The sequence below is a fragment of the Macaca thibetana genome, chromosome 15 (assembly GCF_024542745.1).
Source record: "Macaca thibetana thibetana isolate TM-01 chromosome 15, ASM2454274v1, whole genome shotgun sequence".
Lineage (NCBI taxonomy): Eukaryota > Metazoa > Chordata > Mammalia > Primates > Cercopithecidae > Macaca > Macaca thibetana.
The window spans coordinates 95,329,954-95,350,287 of NC_065592.1; the positions used below are offsets into that span (position 1 = coordinate 95,329,954).

The following is a 20,334-nucleotide window of genomic DNA, read 5'->3' on the forward strand; positions in this document are numbered from 1 at the left end:
GGATCCTTGTGCATTTTGTCCTTGCCCCACTAACTAAAAGCAGCTGCAACCCCACATCTCCATCAAGCTACCTTCACCTTCGGAAAAAAAAAAAAAAAAAAAAACCCTGCAAAATCCTATATTTTCATGTTTAAACAGTTTTTCAGATTATTTTTTAACTCTTATTTTAGGCTCAGGGGTACATGTGCAGGTTTGTTGTACAGGTAAACTTGTGTCATGAGGCTCTGTTGTACAGATTATTTCATGACCCAGGTACTAAGCCTAGTACCCAATAGCTACCATTTTTAAGATACCTACAGGTATTATAGAGTACTGTATTTCTATGTCTATTAAGAATCTAGCATGACTTTTTTTTTTTTACTGTGCTAGTATTTTATGATTGTTACTGCTTATTTGAGTATTCTCATTACAGAAGTATAGCTATCGAGTGGTCTGCACCATTTCTACTTTTTTTTCCAAATGCCCTGTGTATGTTTGCAGAACACTAGGCTTTTCTGGAATGTATACACTGTGTTCAAGCAGAAATGCCTGTAGGGTAATTCATTCATTAGCATCCCCAAGCAAACCATATCTGCCAGTTGGAAGTACATGCTATACCAAGAGATCCCCAAGGAGGAAAAGAAAAAGTATTCTGCACTACAAACACTAACACTAGTTTACAGCATTCCCATCAGAAAACATGACACAGGGGTACCCTAAAATGGACTTTCTAAACAAATGTGTGTTGGCTCTTCATGAATTCTTCCACCTCAGCCCAGAGGAGACTGTAACTCTGTTTGACAGAAGCAAGAATTATGAAGTGACTGTGTTATCCCAGGGGACGAAATGGTAAAGTCCACCATGCTAGGCAGATGGGTAACAAATCAGGAAATGCTACCTAAACCTTCCATAAGCCTTTCGCCCTCGCACCAGGTAGCTACAGGCAGCTAACAATAGGTGATACTTTCACCACTGCACTCGGATTTCAGAATAAATAACTCCTTATGTACTTCTCTTCTTTCTATCTAGATACTTAAAAGATATACTTGATCAAAGATACTATTATAACAGAATGGCCATCTGAGCATGCACTGTACTTTTATAGTTGTAATGATCACAGAGGGTATCAAGGCTGAACATTCCCCGAAGACACCCCAAAACTAAATTTTAAAAATTGAAATTAAAGATAGCGGCTGCTCTTGGTGTGCACTTGGTGGGGAGGAGCTCTCAGAACATGCCATTACCTTGAGTGTTTCCGCCTGGCCACTTAAAAATGGAAGACAAGGACAGATACATGTGAGAACATTTAAGGAATAAAGCTTGACTGAACCTGTATGAGACTACTCCAAGACAAAATAAAAAAAGACAGAAAATGAAAAAAAGAAAGAAAGAGGAAAAGAAACCCAGACACACAGCTGTTATGGCTGTTCAAATTTCTTAGCCCTAAAATACAACGGTGCCTAACGGACGAAGAATTCCAACAATGAAAGAAAATAATACTACAATACCAGAAAATATGACCCCTTATAATTCCCTTAATTTTCATCACAAATCATTTCATTCCAATTGATTTTTTACATGTCTTAAAAACTGTGACAGCCAAGTACTTCCAGCTTCAGATGAAGAGAAAGAAAAATATTAGAGTAATAGGTATCCTAGACATCCCAATGCATTCATAGTTCAGCCCTCCTCCCCTGGGACATACCCATTAGGGCAGCATAACCTGGAAGTAGAAAATATTGTACAACAACATCTGTTGAGCCTGAGCGAGATAACTCTGCAAAGTACAATATCATCTAAGAGCAAACAAGAAAGTAAAGATAAACTGTCATTGGGTCAAAAGGGTATCCCACAAACTTAGAGGGGAAATAAGTAACACCATTAAAGTTCTAAGTTAGGATGTCATGGAACGACATGCTCAAATCAACAGGGATCTTCAAAATGAGATCGAACCTAACATTTGAATTAACCAGGGCACATTCACAGGTTGCACACTGGAAATGCTGTCTCTTTAGCTATGCAAAATTGGAAATTGGCACTTAAAATCCAGCATCACTGTCAACATTGGACCCACATTCTGCACGGCAGCCGCTGTCTGGAGCTGAAAAGTAGCCAAGCTGAGAAGTGGCTTTCCTCCCAGCATACAAAGCAGAGGCTCTTACTGGCCATAGAGTCCACATCACTGGGTCAATGTTACCTGCCTGGCTCTGGAGGCCTCCATGTTTGTGAACCCTCCTCCATTAATCACAGCCCACGGTGTATGTAGTAAGAGCGGAAGGAGCTTGGAGGTCATTTGACAGGGACCTGCAGTCCTACTCATGCTGGACTACAAAAGAAAGAAGTTTTGGCACACTTCGGCCTTGCAAGGGAAGGCGTGAAGGCTTCACTTCTCTGTGGTAGAGGGGAGGAAACTCCCTGAGTGTAGCTGGTCTGTTTGATTTCTGACCACCACTGAGAGCTGGACCCAGGCCATCTACCTCGTGATTCTCGCCACTTTATATCCTCACTGATGTCACCACCTTCTGAATAGAGAGAAACCAGCTAAGCAACTTGGACTTTTGGCAGGAGACTATTTCTAAGTACTCAGTGCCTCGTGCAGTCCTGGGCATACAGTGGACAAAAAAAAAAAAAAAAAAAAAAAAATTTGTTTAGTGAAGGAATGAACGAGTAAATAAATGAATGAATGAATGAAAAATAGGAAAAAGGGCGAGAAGAGTTTCCTCTGTGGGAAAATAACACAGATCTTCCTTGCTTAGGATTGGGAGATTTAAGATGTACTTTTTCCATAGTGTTATGCCCTCAATTTAAATGACAGAGGAGATAAATGCATACTGAGAAATGAAACACGCGTGTTTACAGTCCTATATAGTTCTTGAGGATTTCAAGTCCCATTAGAAAAATACTTCTCATACTTAGATTAACAGGTAGACTACTGTGAGGCTATGCACAGTGGCTCACGCCTGTCATCCCAGCACTTCGGGAGGCTGAGGAGGGCGGATCACCTGAGTCCAGGAGTTCAAGACCAGCATGGCCAACATAGTACTATCTGTACTAAAAATACAAAAATTAGCCGGGTATGGTAGTGCACACCTGTGATCCCAGCTACTCAAGAGGCTGAGGCAGGAGAATCAATTGAACCCGGAAGGCAAAGGTTGCAGTGAGCTGAGATTGAGCCACTGCACTCCAGCCCGGGTGACAGAGCAAGACTCCGTTTCAAAAAAAAAAAAAAAAACAAGACTCCTGTGAACTCCACAGTTAACTTAAATATTGCTTATAACACATTACACTTAACTATGAACAAACACAAATCGGATATAAACTCCTTATACCAATAGCATCAGTACATTTCTAACACTGACACACATTTACAAAATCAGTGAAATCAGAATTAGTAATAGTCAGCTAATCTGACAGGGCATGCAGTTTTCCAAGCTATATCTACACAGTCAATGTCAGTGTGGGACTGGCTCATACATGGCTATCTGGAGCACATTTCTATGATCAAAACCCCATTCTCCCATCACTTTTATATTGAGACTACAGAAAATCCAGGACTCTGTTGTCAGTCACCTTCGGATTATGTGGAAACATGGCTCACACGCACAGCCCACCTTTCGGCCTTCCTTCTTAGCTCATGACAATGCGCACAGTGTTACGGGATGCCTCACGAACACAAAGGCAGGTTTTGACATTCCATACCCAAATCTGTAATGCAAGAGTCATCCGAATCTGTAATGCAGGTGATCTGGAATGAGCTCACATCAATTTATTTTACATTATCGCCAAAATGAAAATAAGAATATTTGGTCTCCTAAAACTCCCGAAGATATATGTAATGACCACGAAGGGTCTATGGCTCCCAATTTGAGAAACATTCGATGTGAAACATCCATAGTCCAGAATGAGTGGTGTTTCGGTGCGCCAGGAGGAATTTTCCCATTCATTATTCCACACCCCAGGTCCTTCAGGTGTCAGAAACTCCTGAGTATTTAAGAAGGCGAGAAACAAGGTCAGGGTCAGGTATGCATAGTGCCTAGTGAGATGTCAAGGGCAATGTCAATATTGGGTGAACTAGAGAAAGGATCAAAGAAACATTTGCACTACTGGAACTGTATATCCTGTTTTTATAAGACATATAGACTAAGGCCTTAAAGGTTAAAATTCACTCTTCTTTTCTTATAATTACTCTGAGAAAAGCAATTATCATTTGGAAGACCCTGAATATTTACAAGTTGAAGCAATGAACTTGTTTGTTAGACAAAGTAATTCTAAAGAAATCCTATGTGTCATAGATAAATTTCACCATTAGAACTTCCCTCCGGGAGACAGACAGTGTTTACTTTCCATTTTACAATCTCACATGAGACTAATACAGTCAGGTGAGGCATCCCTGACCACTCAGAATAAATATTCTCTTCCCATTTCCCTCTTCTGACTGTATACTGCACTCAAGTGCTACCTAAATTGTAATAAGTTATATACATGAAGCAAGAATGTATACTGTATATACCCTCTGAGGAGAGAAAAAGGATTCGAAACACATTTGGAATCACCATGGCACACTAACCATTCCCCATATGATGCAGCCACTTTCATTTTACAAATGAAAAAAGATTGGATAACACGGGCAGAAAACAAGAAACAGATAAAGATTGTTACACGCTTAAAGAGATAGGGGTAGTGTAACTGAATTTAACAGTAATTTTAGAGAAGAGTAAATCCCAAGTTCAGGTTCGAGGAAAAGCTAGAGAAGAGTCTGTAGATCTGGCAGTAAACTTTCCCTGATAACACTAAGTTTTAAGACTTTTTCTTTTTAAGCCTTTGATTTTTGCACAAACCAGAATGACAGAATAAATCATCTTTCTTCAAATTCTGAGAGCAAAGCTCTGAGCAATCAGTGAATTCTGAGGGTTACAGCAGGCCACTGCCCAGGTGGCTAACAGAGAGCCTTCTAAGGACTAGAAGGCCAGAATACTTTTCCCAAATCTGAAAGCCAAAAAGAAATTACTACCTTGAGATTAAATTCAAATATCAGAACCAGAAGTGGCCACCACCCAGCAAGTAGAGCCCATAAAACCTAAGGCTTGCACAGATTAACACAAGGCCCAGGAGGAAGGATCAAAGGTTCATTCCCCCTAAATTCTGGAGCAAGGCAAGGATGCCCGCTCTTACCACTCCTACTCAATACAGTACTGGAAGTCCTAGCCAGAGCAATCAGGCAAGAGAAAGAAAGAAACCCATCCAAACTGGAAAAGAGGAAGTCAAATTATCTCTGTTGGCTGACAATATAATCTTATATCTAGAAAACCCTAAAGACTCCTATAAAAGACTCCTAAGCTTTGATAAACGAATTCAGTTAATTCTCAGGATACAAAAATCAATGTACACAAATCGGTAGCATTTCTATACACCAATAATGAGCTGTAGTTATTAAGAGACAGGTTTCTCCCAGTCAGCAGAGTAATGATACACATAACTGTGACAGAGGACACATTAAAGAGAAAAAGCAAAAAGCTACAGAATAGCAACAGTTAGAAAACAAGGAGATCCAGGTACAGACATAAACAGAGACACAGACGTTAGGATCCTGGTTCAGAATCCGGAAAAGGTAAAGAAACCTCCAGAAAACCTATGGTGAGCACAGTGACAGATCCCAAAGCTGGTACTCAAGGTAAATACCCTTGATATCTAGGACTTGGGTGCAGCCCACCACCATATTGCAAGGCTAGAACACATCTTCTCTTCTTGGATGAGAATCGGATGTGACGTGGTTACACAAGAGAATTTGGGAGGGCAGTTGCTACAAGGCTAAGAAAAGTCCTGAAAGTAGGAAGAAAATGTGTGGGTGTTGTACTCATCCTTCATGGATGAGGACCATGAGCATGAAAATATATATATATATATCTTTACATACCACAAACACATCACAAAGCACCAAGATGCTCACATGTGGAAGATATTCAAGAGCTGAGATCAAAGAGAGAAGAGCTGATTTGCCTCTCTCATCTCAAGGTGGCTCGGGGCCATAGGCTCACTGAGTGTAAAGAGGGGAAACCGAGGCAAGATGGAATCCATCAGTCTCTCTTCCTTTCCCCTCCATCCAATCTCTGTGTTTCACTCCCTCTCACCATTTCCCCCTCTGCCACTCTATCTCTGGCCTTCTCTCTCGCTCTCTGGCTCACTCCTGATGTATTTATGTCTGTCTTTGCCTCTGTCTCTCCCCTCCCTTTTCTATCTTGTCAAGCTCCGTATCATGTAAATTAAGGGAGCTGTGAAGCAACTACACTATTACAAAACAAGGCAATCATTCTGAAAAGGGCTAAACTAGCACCCAAGAAGAGGAAATGGAGAAGCAACCCTCACCAGTACTGAAACTTTGCCTCTGCTTACCGGCAACTACTTGTTTTTCAAAATTTCCCAATTAAATAGGATTGCTGTCCGATGGGGGAGCCTTTCCTCTTGAGTTTAATAAGGTAAGCCGTTTTGCCAATCTCTATACAATTCACATATGGAAAGTTTTGGCTCCTCTCAATTAAATGTGTTTTTAAATTACCAAATAAAAGAATCCCCTTCAACATGGTGCATGTAGAAACACCGCACACTATGCGAAACAGCTAACGGTGCTGATTTTGACGTCCCAACAAATCCTAGCCCAGCACCGCCTGGCAGGTCACCCATCACTGATACCTGTCACACAGCAGGTACCTGACCTGAGGTTGTCCCTGCTTTGGACACTTTTGGGATACCTGTGCCCACTCACAGGCCCATGATGGTTCCAGTGCCAGCTGCACCCTCACGTTGCTGTTTGTGAGAATGTGGGGGTTTCCAAGTTAATTTATCAGCATGAATCAATTCACAGATAACACTCAAAATTGCTGCAAATGGAGTTGAGAAAACACTGAAAAGCTTCAGCTCTGACTAGAGGTCAGAGAAGAGACCCTCATCCCTCCTCTCAGCCATCCATCAAATGCTCTATACACACACACACACACACACACACACACACACACACAGAGCCTATTTCCTTCTCTTGGCAATCTCTAAACACCATGACCGGCTCACAACAGTAACTGGAAAAAAAAAAAAGTGAGAAAATCTGCAAAAGCTCACAGCATGAACTACACTTTCTCTCAAAATGCAGATATCTGAAACAAGAATCAAAGATTACTGGTATCTTCTATTCATTCAGCAAACATTTGCTGACTATTTACTGAGTATCTCCTGAGTATGAAACTCCCGGTCACCAAGACAATGACCCAGGCATCAGAAACTGGCAAGGCTACATTATAAGTTTGCTCTCTGCCCTGCCCCTCCACCCTCAACACCCACACATTTTCTTCCTGCTTCCAGTACTTTTCTTAGCCTTGTAGCAACTGCCCTCCCAAATTCCCCCATGTAACCACGTCGCATTGTCCTGCTGCCTTCACCTGTTGGCCGACCTTATCAAACTGACCAGGAAGTGGTCAAGGTCCACCTTGCAGACCCTTCACACCTGCCAGGCTCAGCTTACCATGTCACACAGCTCCTTGGACACTCCTTCCTCAGCCTTCAAAAGAAAAAGTCCCTCAAATTTCTAAGAGAAAATGAACTCAAGAATGACACACATCCCAAAGGCCACTTTCATCCCTTCATGATGCCGTATTATCTTCCCTCTAACATCACAATTACTGATGACTGGGGAGTTTAACCCAAAATTGCTTAATATTTTGCTTGAAAGATCCTTTAAATGAAAATCAACAGTGTCATGCTTTACCTTTATAGGAACCAAACATTTTCCTATTTAATATCCGTTATTCTCAAACTGGATGTGAACACTCCCCAGGATAGCCCTGGGGCAGGCTGTCCCCAGGGATAAGATTGAGTGCCAGGTGGGAAACAAAGCCACAAGTTGGAATGGCACACTTCCTGGAAAGACAACTCTCCCTTCAGAAGAAACTCTACTTTATATTAAAACAAGTCCCAAAATATTGTGTACAAACATGAGCAACTTAATGACTTTTTACAGAAAATTCTTGCTTGCAGCCGTCTGTTGAGCTATGTCCACAATACAGAGAGTTTCCTACAAATTTCCTTTGGCTTTAAATGTTCTTCAATGAAGTTGTTGGAAAAATGTTTCATCTACACCATGAGCATCTTGAAGGCATGAACTACATACCATCCTTCTCTTTGTCCCCAGTGACCTAGGACAGTACCTAAGCCGGTATCTCACATACGGCAGGCTATTGGTAATGTTTGTGGAATAAATTTGGCTGAAATAATGCCGACAGCATTATCAATAACAAAAAAAAATTTAAATCACATTTGGATGGATGGAAGAAAAGGTGAACAGCTGTATGAGGAAGTGAAGTAGAATTAATCCAATTTACCAAAACAGCGGATGGCTGCTATGGTAACAATCTGATGCAGTAACGCAGTTTAGATCTCTTCCACTTGAACATGAGAGGAAGACAAACATTGTACTTGTTAATCTCAAATCAGGAGGTGAGGTGAGGCTTAGGACACAAGTCTACCAGGTGACACCAGTGCCCATTAAACGTAGTAATCTCTGAAGAGTTTGGAAAGGCAACATGATAATAATAATTCCACCAACAATATTAAGTCCTGGTTTGTACACTGATCCAGGTCATTTCAATCATTTAAGGTTGTATGTGAAATATCTGTGGCTGAGACTAGACAGCTGTGAAAAACAGATCCACATGTATGCATACATCATATCCAATATGATATGCACTCACCTTGCCTCATTCCTAAAATTCTTACCTTTTTAAACTAGCTGCACCCAAACTAAGTTACAGATGAAAGATGACTCAAAGAAAGAGTATAGGTTGTGGCAGTGTTTTAATTTTGTACTTCCCTGGTTGGGGAGTAACTCATCTGTAAACAATAGAAAAGATAGTTACACACCCACTTTCTCTACACAACCCTTCTATGGCAGTGAGTCACTCTCCATGCCCAATATTCCCCTCACTTTCCAAGCTGGAGGGAGAAGTTGGGAGGAGAAGGAAGTGAGGACTTCCAATGAACAAGCACACTGACAACCTTCCAGGGATACTTCCTTTTCAATCTCCCATCTCAGATGTGCCAACTGCCAACCAAAATGATGCCTTTCAGAGCGTCTTAATAACGACAGCCAGAGCTCAATAAAATTTCAGCTAAACTCCAAACATAAAGCAGAAAAACACTTACAGGACTGAAATGTGTGTATCGCCGGGGAATGAAGTGAAAAATAGCAGCTGGAGACACCCACCACGCCAAGGGATGGACAAATGCAAACGAAGCTCAAAGAAGAAAAACTGAGCCTCTCTCCCTCCAGGCCCTGAAATCCCACCTGCAGGCATCCTCTTACCTCCTGATAATTAAGTCCGTGACTTGACACGTTATTTATTTCTGTCACAGCAATAAGAGCAGATAATATAATGTCATTTTTTCATTTTATTCCGTCACATAAAAAGTGAGTTTTTCAGTTCACAAAATGTGGGGTCGAATCTCTGCTGCTTAACTGGGCAAGTCCCTTCACGTCTGTCTAATTTCTAAGTCTAAGTTCAGAAATAAGCTAGCCTACCTTCTAGGGATGTTATGAAAATTAAACGTGTGAACTCTGTAAAATGCCTAGCAGGTACATCAATGAATATTTGTGTCCAGCAATATAAAAACTCAACAGTTTCCTTTTCTATACAGTCTTAGGAAAACAACAAATCAGAAAACTATTACAGAGGACGCCAAATTGGCAAACAGCCCGGGCCCCAGCCCTGGGGTGCGAGCCTAAGGCCTGGGGTAGAAGGTGACGTAACCAGGACGCGGTGAGATGTGGGGCGCGCGCCTAAACCCGCGCGGGGCGCCAGCGGCTGCAGATTTCAGGAGAGCTCCTGTAATTAACACGCTGCCCTTTGCAGGCTCAGGATTCAGCACGTAAAACTTTCTCCCCAAACGCTGACTCTCTCCCTTTTCTTAACTCTAGCGGATCTTGGAAAAGTCAAAGCGAGTAGGTGAAGGAAGACAAGCAACTCACAGAGAAGTGTCAAGTGCATGGGGTCTGCACACCTGCAAGAAAGTGGGAAGAAGAAAGGAGGAAGCGCCAGGATCACCTCCCGCCCCAGCTCACACTCGCACCTGGGAATGAACTTGGCTTCCTCCCCGAGTCGCGCCTGGAAATCCTGCCAAGCCGGGTCGGGACTCGCCGGGCCCCACGAGGTGGCCAGCGCCGCCTCCGCGTCCTCGTCGCCCTCGTCCTCCTCGCTGTCGGGGGTCTCGGGCCCCGCCTCAGCCACGGCCAGCGCAGGACCCAGCAGACCCCAGTCCTGGCGCCGCCCCCCGCGGAGGGCCCCGCGGAAGCCACGTGCGAACTCCTGGAATGTGATGGCGCCGTCATGGTCGGCGTCGAGCCGCTGGAATACGGCCTCGGCGTCGGCCGGCCGCACCCGCAGCTCCGCGCACAGTGACCCGAACTCCTCGCGCTCCAGGCGTCCCGAGCGGTTAGCGTCGCAGGCGGCGAAGACCGAGCGCAGTCGGGCCAGCTGCTCTCCGTCCCCGTCCGCCTCCATCCCGCCTGGCGGGGGCGGCCGAGAGGGCTCCGGAGCGCCGCGGGGCGCACGGCCCTCCCTGGAAGGACGGGGCCACCTGCTGCTGCCGGGAGACCCGGCGAGTTTGGCTTGTCCGGCTGGTTTGGCCACTTGCGGGAACGTCGGGCGGGGCGAGGGACGTCGGGGGTTGCCGGGCTGCTCCCTTCGATGACGGTTCGGGTCAGTCTCCAACAGGTCCCGGGGGCGGTGGGGTGTGCTCTGGCTCCGGGCACCGCGAAGAAGCGCCTCTCCCTACTGAGCGCCCGCGCGCCGCGGTGGCCCTCACCACTCTCCCGGCGGGTGCGGCTCCGCCCAGCCAGGGAGGAGGAGCGCGCGCCTTCACTTCTCTAGTTCCTACGCCCCGGAGCCCGCCGCTGCTTTCCGCGTAGGAAGGGGAGACCTGGTTGGCCTGAACGGGGGTGCGGGGGGAGCATTGCCCTTCCGCGTAATCGCTGCTCGGGTAGAGCCCAGCGCCCCCCTTCTCCACAGAAGGTGCCGGCGCGCGCGTGAGAAGCTAACCGGCCAGAGGTAAGGTAGGTAGGGGTAGGAATCCAAATGGGTTAAGTGCATTTTATTATCTTATTCCCGAAACTTGGTAAATTTCTTTACATACAAGTTTCTTACAAACCAGAGTACAAGATTTACCAGAAGACCCCATTCTCAGTTTTACTGGCTTTCGTTAACGCATTTCTGTGCGTCTAACGTTAAGGTCTCACTGCTTAAACACAGATCTTCCAGATCTCCAATTCCACATTTTTTCTCAATCCTTGTCTCCTAAACCTGAGAAAAAATTTAATAAATAAAATCGCTTGGCAGGCAGCATTGTTTAAACAAAGGTCGTTTTGGAGGTTTTTTTCTTTAAACAAACTTCATGGAAATTATATATCCAAAGGTATGTTACTCTTTGGTTTTAAACACTTTTTTCGACAATACTATTGTTTCTTTAATACTGATTGCTTAATGGATATGAGATCTTTAAAATCCACCCATTTTGATCCTTTTAAACACTTTTGTCCATCCATTTCCAGGAGACCCTCAGTCTGTCTTACGGCTTGTGTAACCGTGCCTTTAGGCGATTCTCACAGCCTGTGAAGATACATTTGGCTCATTTTTACTTTATTTACGTTATCCATTTCCTCCACATTTTAGACTTTCTGACTCTGTGTTTTTCTTTTATCTCATTCTGGATTCTCTTTATCGTTTATTACTTTGATTTTTTAAAAATATGATCATTAAGTAAGGGATATTACTAACACGTTCCTACCAGGCTAGTGTTCTTAAACATAGAGCTAAGTGCTAAACATCTGAGACCTATTTCCTCTTGAATTGTACAATAAACATGTTCAACGCTAACAGCTTCTATTAAACTGTAACTACTACTGATAACCCCCACCTGCAAATTTAACTGGTAAATTATGAGAGGCATTCCATTAGAAGTCCTGGTCTTACCAACCTAATTGTTAAGTGAATATAGTTGTATACAGTTGGACAGCTGCTACATTGAAATGAATCTTATCATTAGTGCAATATAAGTTGTTATTGATTTTGAGCTTATGTGCTTTCCTGTTTATTCTAAAGATTGATTTTCCATATGAATTAAAAAGTGGCTAGTTTGGTAATGCCTTTAAAGCTTTACAAATATACTTATTAAACTAAATCTTTGAACTATTATTATATTTCTACTGTTAGCAATTAATGGATATCTATGTCTTTCAAAATAGATGCTTTCATGTTTTTAACTGCTTAGGCAGAAGTGCTTTTTTGAAGACTGCTTGCACAAGTTTATTCCTGAATTTTCACTCTGACCTTTGTGCTCATTATTTCTGAATTTTTATGTTCTGTGACTTGCTTTGCCCTTTCCCTAAGCCCCTTCATTGAAGAGTCATCAAGAAACATGAATTGGCCTGGCACGGTGGTTCATGCCTGTAATCCCAGCACTTTGGGAGGCTGAAGTCAGTGGATCACTTGAGGTTGGGAGTTCGAGACCAGCCTGACCAACATGGTGAAAGCCTGTCTCTACTAAAATTACAAAAAATTAGCTGGGCGTGGTGGCGGGCATCTTTAGTCCCAGCTGCTTGGGAGGTGAGGCAGGAGAATCACTCGAACCCAGGAGGCAGAGGTTGCAGTGAGCTGAGATCACACCACTGCACTCCAGCCTGGGCAATAGAGCAAGACTACGTCAAAAAACAAAACAACAACAAAAAATACACGAATTATTCCAAATGTCTTGTGCATGCATTTTCTTATACTTATTTCTACCAATGTTAATATACTTCAGACCTACGATATCAGTTATTTATCACTGCATAACAGCAGTAGTGATTTAAAAGTGCTACCATTTTATTTGTTCATAATTCCATTATCATCAGTTTGGGCAGGGCTCAGCTAGGTGGTTTGTCTGCTAGCTGACCTGGGATCTCTTAGGTGGCTTTCTTGTTGACTCAATTGGGGCTGAATGGTTATAGAGCCTCACTCATTTTTCTGGAAGCTAGTGCTGGCTGTTGGCTGGGCCGTGCGTCTTCAGGAAGCTAGCATGGGTTTTGTCACATGGTGGCAATGTTCCAAGCCAGTAAGCCCCAATGTACAAGTGCTCTTCAAGCTTTAGCTTGTGTCATATTTGCTGATATTCCATTGACAAGACACATTGGCAAGTCACATGGCCAAGCCCTAAGTCAATGTGGGAGGGGACTACAAAAAAACAGGGATACAGAGAAATGTACTTCATTGGAGGCCCTTACTGTTACAATATACCACACCTAAGGTAAAGAGACAGCCTCTAATATATTCTGCCAGGCTCTTGTCCTGCCATCCTCCTGTTTATTCTGCACAACCACAGCTGGACAATCCTTCTTAAACACCAATTATTTTGTCATTCTTCAGCTCTTTAATTCTCAATCAGGTAACAATTTTGTTTCCCAGGGGACATTTGGCAGTGTCTGATGACATTTTTGGCTGTCTCAATTTGATAAGGGGGAGATGCTCCTGGCATCTAGTAGATAGCTGCAGGGATGCTGCGGAATATCCTATAATGCACAGGCCAGAGCCTCCTCTCCTTCCCATTACAAAGAATTATCTGGCCAAAAACACCAATTGTGCTGAGGTTGAGGAAGCCTGTACCCTAACTCATAAACCCCCAGTGGTGCTCCAATAAAAAGAGAACTAAGGGTAAACTCTTCATCCGAGCATCCAGAGCCCTCTGTAATTTGCTGCTACCACATAGATCAAATATTTCACCCTTTAGTCTCTCTCAGGGCTTTTACTGTCCCCCAAATAAGCCACACTTCATCACATGATTAAGTTAGTAGCTCCTTATTATCAGGACAAAATGTGAATATCAAGCAGATCTTTCAGCTTTTCTCTCTTCTGTCCAACCAAACCATTTCCCGGCTTAAGTAAAAGAATTGGATCCTGCTTTTTCTACAAACGTTTACACAATTGCATTGTGACCTGCCACTCACAAACACATCACTTAGTGTGTATGTCAGTTCACGTATCAAGCAGCAGGAATGTTTTTGAATAACCCCAGATATATTCAGGGGAAAGCCACTGTCATATAATCTGTCTCTAATTATTTTCAAGAAACAGCAAAGAGAAAAGAAAGAAATAGGAGGTGCTTCTTTTTTATTTTAGCATCCAGAAACAGCTAGCCAGGAACTGGAGATAACAGAGCAGCCTTTGAGAGCCAGTGAATTATTAGGTAAGGAGAGCTTGCCCATGATTGTCATCATGACTTTTTGAAAGATCAGCTTCCTCTCTGCCTGCTCAAAGATTTTAAAAATCAGAGATAATCTTGTTAGAGCATGTTTCTCAAAGCAGTGAAAAGACATCTTTGGAAAGAAAGAGTTTTGTGATCAGATACATTTGTAAAACACAAATAAATTTTAGAAAGAATCCTATATTCCTTTGAGATAAAGCTGTTCGATCGAATATTTCCTAAACGTATTTGACTATGGTAACTTTGAGTTTTGGGTTTTGGTTTGGTTTGGTTTCAATTTCCGTGAGCTTTCCACAGACTTAGTGCTCTCAAAACATACTTGAGGTGATCTCATCTTAGACAGTGACTAGGGTGGTGAGTCATGAGAAGTGATCCCTTGCTCCTACATCATAAATTGGCCCAACTTCCCATAACGGGAAGGAGCAACACCACTGTAACCTGCTTTTCATCTGGTAAGTGGGGAAAGCTTTTAGTGGAAGCCTATTGTAATCCACCCCGTAAAATTTTCTTCGGGTGTGAGAGTGCTTCTCAGAGTATGACTTAACACTGCAGTTACTTTGCCCCAGAAAGATCCGAAATGCCATTTAAAATGGAACTAGATATCTTAGTAATGGCATACCACTGAGGCACCAACTAGTAGGTTCAGGAACACTCTGAAACATACATACCCCTGTAAGAGCTGAGTCTTAGTTTCTCATGAATATATACTCAGAGCTTACTATTCCTAAGGAAGTTACAGGAAAAATGTAGGAGATTTTGCAAAAAGGAATGTGTCAGCATGTATCATAATGATCTACTTACCCTTTATGTAAGGCATGAAAAAGAGAAAATAATAACACTTATATACTGCTATCCATAATTAGCAAATGTGAACATCCTATTCTATTTTCCTCAGATCTATTTTTTTTAAATAAAGCATTAGAGACCCAGTTGAACTTCCCCTTTGACTGCATATTGTTTCTATAATTGATTTATAGCATTGCTGTATAGGTATTGTGTTGACAGTTACCAGATTTTGCAAATTTTAAAAAATTTTTTAAACTTAAGTATCATTTTAAATTTTAAAAAATTTTTAAAAATTAAGTATCTCTGTAAGGCTCCAAACAATATCAAATACCATTTCATGTCTCGAGCCAGAGCAGAGGTGGTGTTCATTATTAGAACTGAGCAAGAAGTGTTGCATTTCAAACTTCTGATTCCATTTTGTGATGACTAAGCAAAACTCATATCATTTTTCCACGTTAGCAAACAGTGTCTCCTCCATCTTGCTCCTCTCAGTTAAGACAAAAGTCTGTGTTTTTATTTATTATTTATGTATTTATTTTTTGTGACAGGGTCTCACTCTCTCGCAGGCTGGAGTGCAGTGGTGTGATCATGGCTCACTGCAGCCTCAACCTCCCTGGGCTCAGGTAATCCTCCCATCTCGGTCGCTGGAGTCACTGGGACTATAGGCATGCACCACTACTCCCAGCTAATTTTTTTTTTTTTGTATTTTTTGTAGAGCTGGGGTTTCTCCCTGTTGCCCAGGCTGGTCTCAAACACCTTGGCTGGCGATCCACCTGCCTCGGCCTTCTGAAGTGCTAAGATTACAGGCGTGAGCCACCATACCTGGCCGCTGTTTCATATTATATATGAAACAAGTTGAGAAATCAAATCTAATAAAAATAAGTGGACCTCAGTTCGCTTTTGGACAGCAGAAAAAGCAAACTGTGGTAAGCAGAATTCTACAATGGCACCCTGGTTCCCACCCCTTGGTGTACATACTCTGCACAGTCCCCTTTGAAGTGAGCAGGACCTGTGAATATGATGGGATAATCACTCCTGTGATGACATTATATGATTCCATTCCCCTCCTGGCTTTGAAGAAGTGAGCTGCCGTGTCATGAGAACACCAGGTGGCTAGGACCTGAAGATAGCCTCTAAGGAGCTGAGGATGTCACCCTGCTGACACCCAGCAAGGAAATGGGTACCTCAGTCCTGTCGCTGCAAGGAATTGAAACCTGCCAACAACCTGAATGAGCTTGGCAGAGGACTCTGAGCTTGCGATGAGAACACATCCCCAGCCTGAAATCAAATCGACATATTGATTTTGGCATTGTGAGATACTGAGCTGAGAACGCAGTTCAGCTGTTCCTGGACTTCTGAACCACAGAACTGAGATGATAAATGGTGTTTTAAGTTGCTAAGTTTGTGGTCGTTTGTTTACAGTAATTGTAAACTAATACACAAGTGTAAGTTTGTTTTCTTAAAGAAGAAATAAAACGGGGAAGGAGGTAAGTGTTAAAGGATCAAAACTCTGACAAAAGGCCGGTTGCAGAACATGACAGGTTGTTGTACTGAAAACTATTTGTCATGCAAGTTTATGTTAAAATACAGTAGCTTTTGAGGACTTTAATTTTTGGTCTTGTAAACGTGCCATTTAATATTGTCCAACTGTAACTGATAATACTTTTTGCAAACAGAAACTGTTAAAACCTTTAAAACAAATACTACTTTAGAGAAGAAGTAATGTGTTATGAAACTCAGGATACCTAAGAAAGATCCTACTTAAGTTTCTTCAGCATAAATAAACTTGAGAGTTTCGACCACTGTTACTGAGAATGAAATTATTTATTAATCACTTTTAATGAGGTAAAATTTACATACAATAAAATGTACCCATTTTAAAGTATAGTTTAGTGAACTTGCACAGATGTAAATATCTGTTTAACTTCCACTTAACCAAGATGTAGAATATTTCCACAATGCCAAAATTGTCATTGACTCCCTTCCCATCAATCTTTCACCCAACTGCAGACCCCAGTTCACCACCAACCTACTCTTGCTCAATACAGATTTAATATGATGGTGTCTTTTCTAGAGTTTTATACTATGTCAGTAGTATTCTACACTATGCACTCTTCCATGCATGGCTTTCTTTGCTCAGCAGAAGGTGTTTAGATTAATTCAGTAGTTCATTTCTTTGTAGTAATGAGTAGGATCACATTATACATTATACTACAGAGTGTGCATCCATTACTTTGTTGATTGACATTTGGGTCATTTCCAGGTTTTGCTATTGTGAATAAAACTGCCTTGACTATTCCTGTACAAGTCTTTGTATTAAGGACATACGTTTTATTTTCTCTTGAGGAATTTCTTAGCAGTAAGATTGCTGGGTCATATGGCAGATATATATTTAGCTTTATAAGCAACTAAGTGCTTTCCAAAGTGACTGTACAATTTAACATTCCCACCTGAAATGTAAGAGAATTCTAGTTGCTCCACATTCTTGTCAACCCTTGGTAGCATCAGTCTCTTTAAGAATTCTAATTCTTAAAGCATCAGTCTCTTTAAGCATTCTAATTCTTAAATTAGATATGTAATGTGGACTGTAGGTTTAATTTGCATTTCTCTGTTGACTAATGATGTTGCACAGCTTTTCATATGTTTTCAACCATTCTTGCATCTTCTTTTGTGAAATGTCTGTTCAAATCATTTGTCCACTTTTTACTGTATCATTTTATTCAGTTTTATAAGAGTTCTTTACATATTCTGGAAACAAGTCCTCTGTCACATATATAGGTACTTTGAAAATCTCCTGTGCTTTGCCTTTTCATTTTTTCAATGGTAACTTTTTAAGAGTAGTTTTCATTTTGATGAAGTTCAACTTATCAGTTTTTCTTTTATAGTGTGTATTTTTGTGACCCATTTAAGAAGCATCTGTCTACCCAGAGTTGCAAAGATATCCCTTTTCTTACTAGAAATATTAAAGTTTTATTTACCATTGCTTTTATGATACATTTTAAGTTAATTTTTGTGTATTAAGTGAATAAAAAGTTAAAGTTCACTTTTCTCTATATGGATATTCAGTTCTTCCAGCGTTATTTTAAAAAATAGAAAACACTATCCCCTCCCTGTTGAATCACCTTTGTTAGAAATCAAATGACTACATATGTGTGGGTTTATTTCTGGGCTCTACATTACATTCCTTTCTGTTGATTTCTCATCTGTTCTTTCACGAACACCATTGGTCTTGATTACATAGCCTGATAATAAGGTGAATATAAGTTGCAAAATCAAGTAGTATCAGTCTTCCAAATTTGTTATTCTTTTTCAAAGTTGTTTTAGATACTCCTGGTCCTAGGTATTACCGTAGAAATTTTAAGATCAGTTTGTCAATTTACACAAAAATACATTCTGTAGATATCATGATTGTGTTGAATCTTATAGCTTAATTTTGGGAGAACTGATAACAGTATTGAATCTGCCCATCAGTGAGATTATATCTCTCTGTTTAATTTTATTTTCTCTCAACAGTGTTGTGTAGGTTATGATTTATAGGTCTTTCACATATTTTGTTAAATTTATCCCTAAGTATATTCTGATTTTTATGCTATTGTAAAAGACGTAACACTGTAATTTCAATCTCCAATTGCTAACAGTATATAAAAATTCAGTTGATTTTTATAATGATGAACTTATATTCTGAGACCTTGCTAAACTCACTTTTTAATTCTGGTGGCTGTTTTATAGACTTCTTAGAATTTTCTCCATACACAATTATGTCATCTATAGGGAAGAAAAGATGGTTTGCCTTCTTCATTTTCAATCTGTATGTCTTTTATTTCTTTTTCTTGCTTTGTTGCACTGGTTTTGGACTTCTAATACAAGGTAGAATTGCAATAGTAAGAACAGATAGTCTTGATTTATTCCTAGTCACAGGGGATGGGGAGGAATCACTTCATCTTTCACCATTGTGATGGTGACGAGAGGGTCTTTCTGTAGATGCCCTTTATTGGTTTTGGAAATTCTCTCTTCATACATGGCTGAGAATATTTATCATGAGTAGATTTTGCATTTTGTTCGATGCTTCTGGCATCTACTTAAATGATCGTGTTGTTTTTGCTCTTTCGTTCTGTTTGTGTTTTTTTGGTTTTTTGAGACAAGGTCTGGCTCTGCCACCCAGGCATGAGTGCAGTGGCACCATCTCAGCTCACGGCAACCTCTTCCTCCAGTTCTCAAGCCATCCTCCCACCTCAGCCTCCTGAGTAGCTGGAACCACAGGTGCACACCACCACACCTAGCTAATTTTTACATTTTTTGTAGAGATGGGGGGTTTCATCATTGCCCAGGCTGGTTTTGAACTCCTGATCTCAAGCAGTCTGCCCATCTTGGCCTCCTGAAGTGCTGGGATTACAGGTGTGAGCCACTGCACCTGGCTTCCTTCATTTTGTTAACGGTGGTGAATTATACTGATGGATTTCATTCTAATCCAACTCTCACTTTCCATGTGGCCTCAGGGCTTCTTCACATGGTATCTCCATCTGGTAAGTGGGTTTCTTATTGTCTCAGGGTTTTAAGGATGAATATTCAATGAGTCTTGTTCCAAAGCTGCAACGCTTCTTATACAATCTAGCTTTGGAAGTCCCAGAACATTAGCTCTGCTACCTTCTATTGGTCTGGCACATTCTATTCATCACTAAGGCCAACCCAGACTCAACGGGAAGGTCATTAGTCTCCACCTCTTGATGCAGGAGGAGGAGTTAAAATTTTGAGACCATCTTTAATCTTTTTCTTAAATTTGTTTTCTACATTTCTGTATGTTTGAAGTAGGATGATGTATTTCCCACATCAGCTCAGTCCATCCTGTTGACCAGGTATCTTCCTCCCCTACTTCAGTCCTTAACTTAGTATCATTTACCTGACCTTCCATACAGAGATTAGGCTTCCCTTCTAAGTATCCCACAACCCCATCACCATCCTCACACCTTCTGCCCATGTACCCTGCCCTCCAGCCATACTGTTTCCAAAATATTATGCACTATTTTTAAGACTCTGTACTTCCTGCATGCTGTTTCCTCTGTCCAGTGTCTTTTCCCCACTTTGCTGCTTTGCCGCTGCATTAGTCAGGGTTCTCTAGAGGGACAGAACTAATAGGATAGATGTGTATATGAAGGGGAGTTTATTAAGGAGTACTGACTCACATGAGCACAAGATGAAGTACCACAATAGGCCATCTGCAAGCTGAGGATCAAGGAAGCCAGTCTGAGTCCCAAAACCTCAAAAGTAGTGAAGCCAACAGTACAGCCTTCAGTCTGT

General features: G+C 41.6%; 2 protein-coding genes across 5 annotated transcripts in view; one reads left to right on the forward strand and one right to left on the reverse strand.

The window, feature by feature from the left end:
• The window catches only part of RASEF (RAS and EF-hand domain containing), a 77,353-nt gene extending 66,530 nt beyond the window's left edge, over positions 1-10,823 (reverse strand). For all 4 annotated transcript variants that reach the window (XR_007719829.1, XR_007719830.1, XM_050761397.1 and 1 more), the window contains exon 1: positions 10,090-10,823. Coding sequence is in view for 2 of the 4 variants with exons in the window: in XM_050761397.1 (XP_050617354.1) it covers positions 10,090-10,520 (431 nt within the window). In the remaining 2 variants the exon portion in view is untranslated. The remainder of the gene's footprint in view (positions 1-10,089) is intronic.
• The window catches only part of IDNK (IDNK gluconokinase), an 865,727-nt gene that overhangs the window by 280,156 nt on the left and 565,237 nt on the right, over positions 1-20,334 (forward strand). The gene's annotated exons all lie outside the window — the stretch shown is intronic.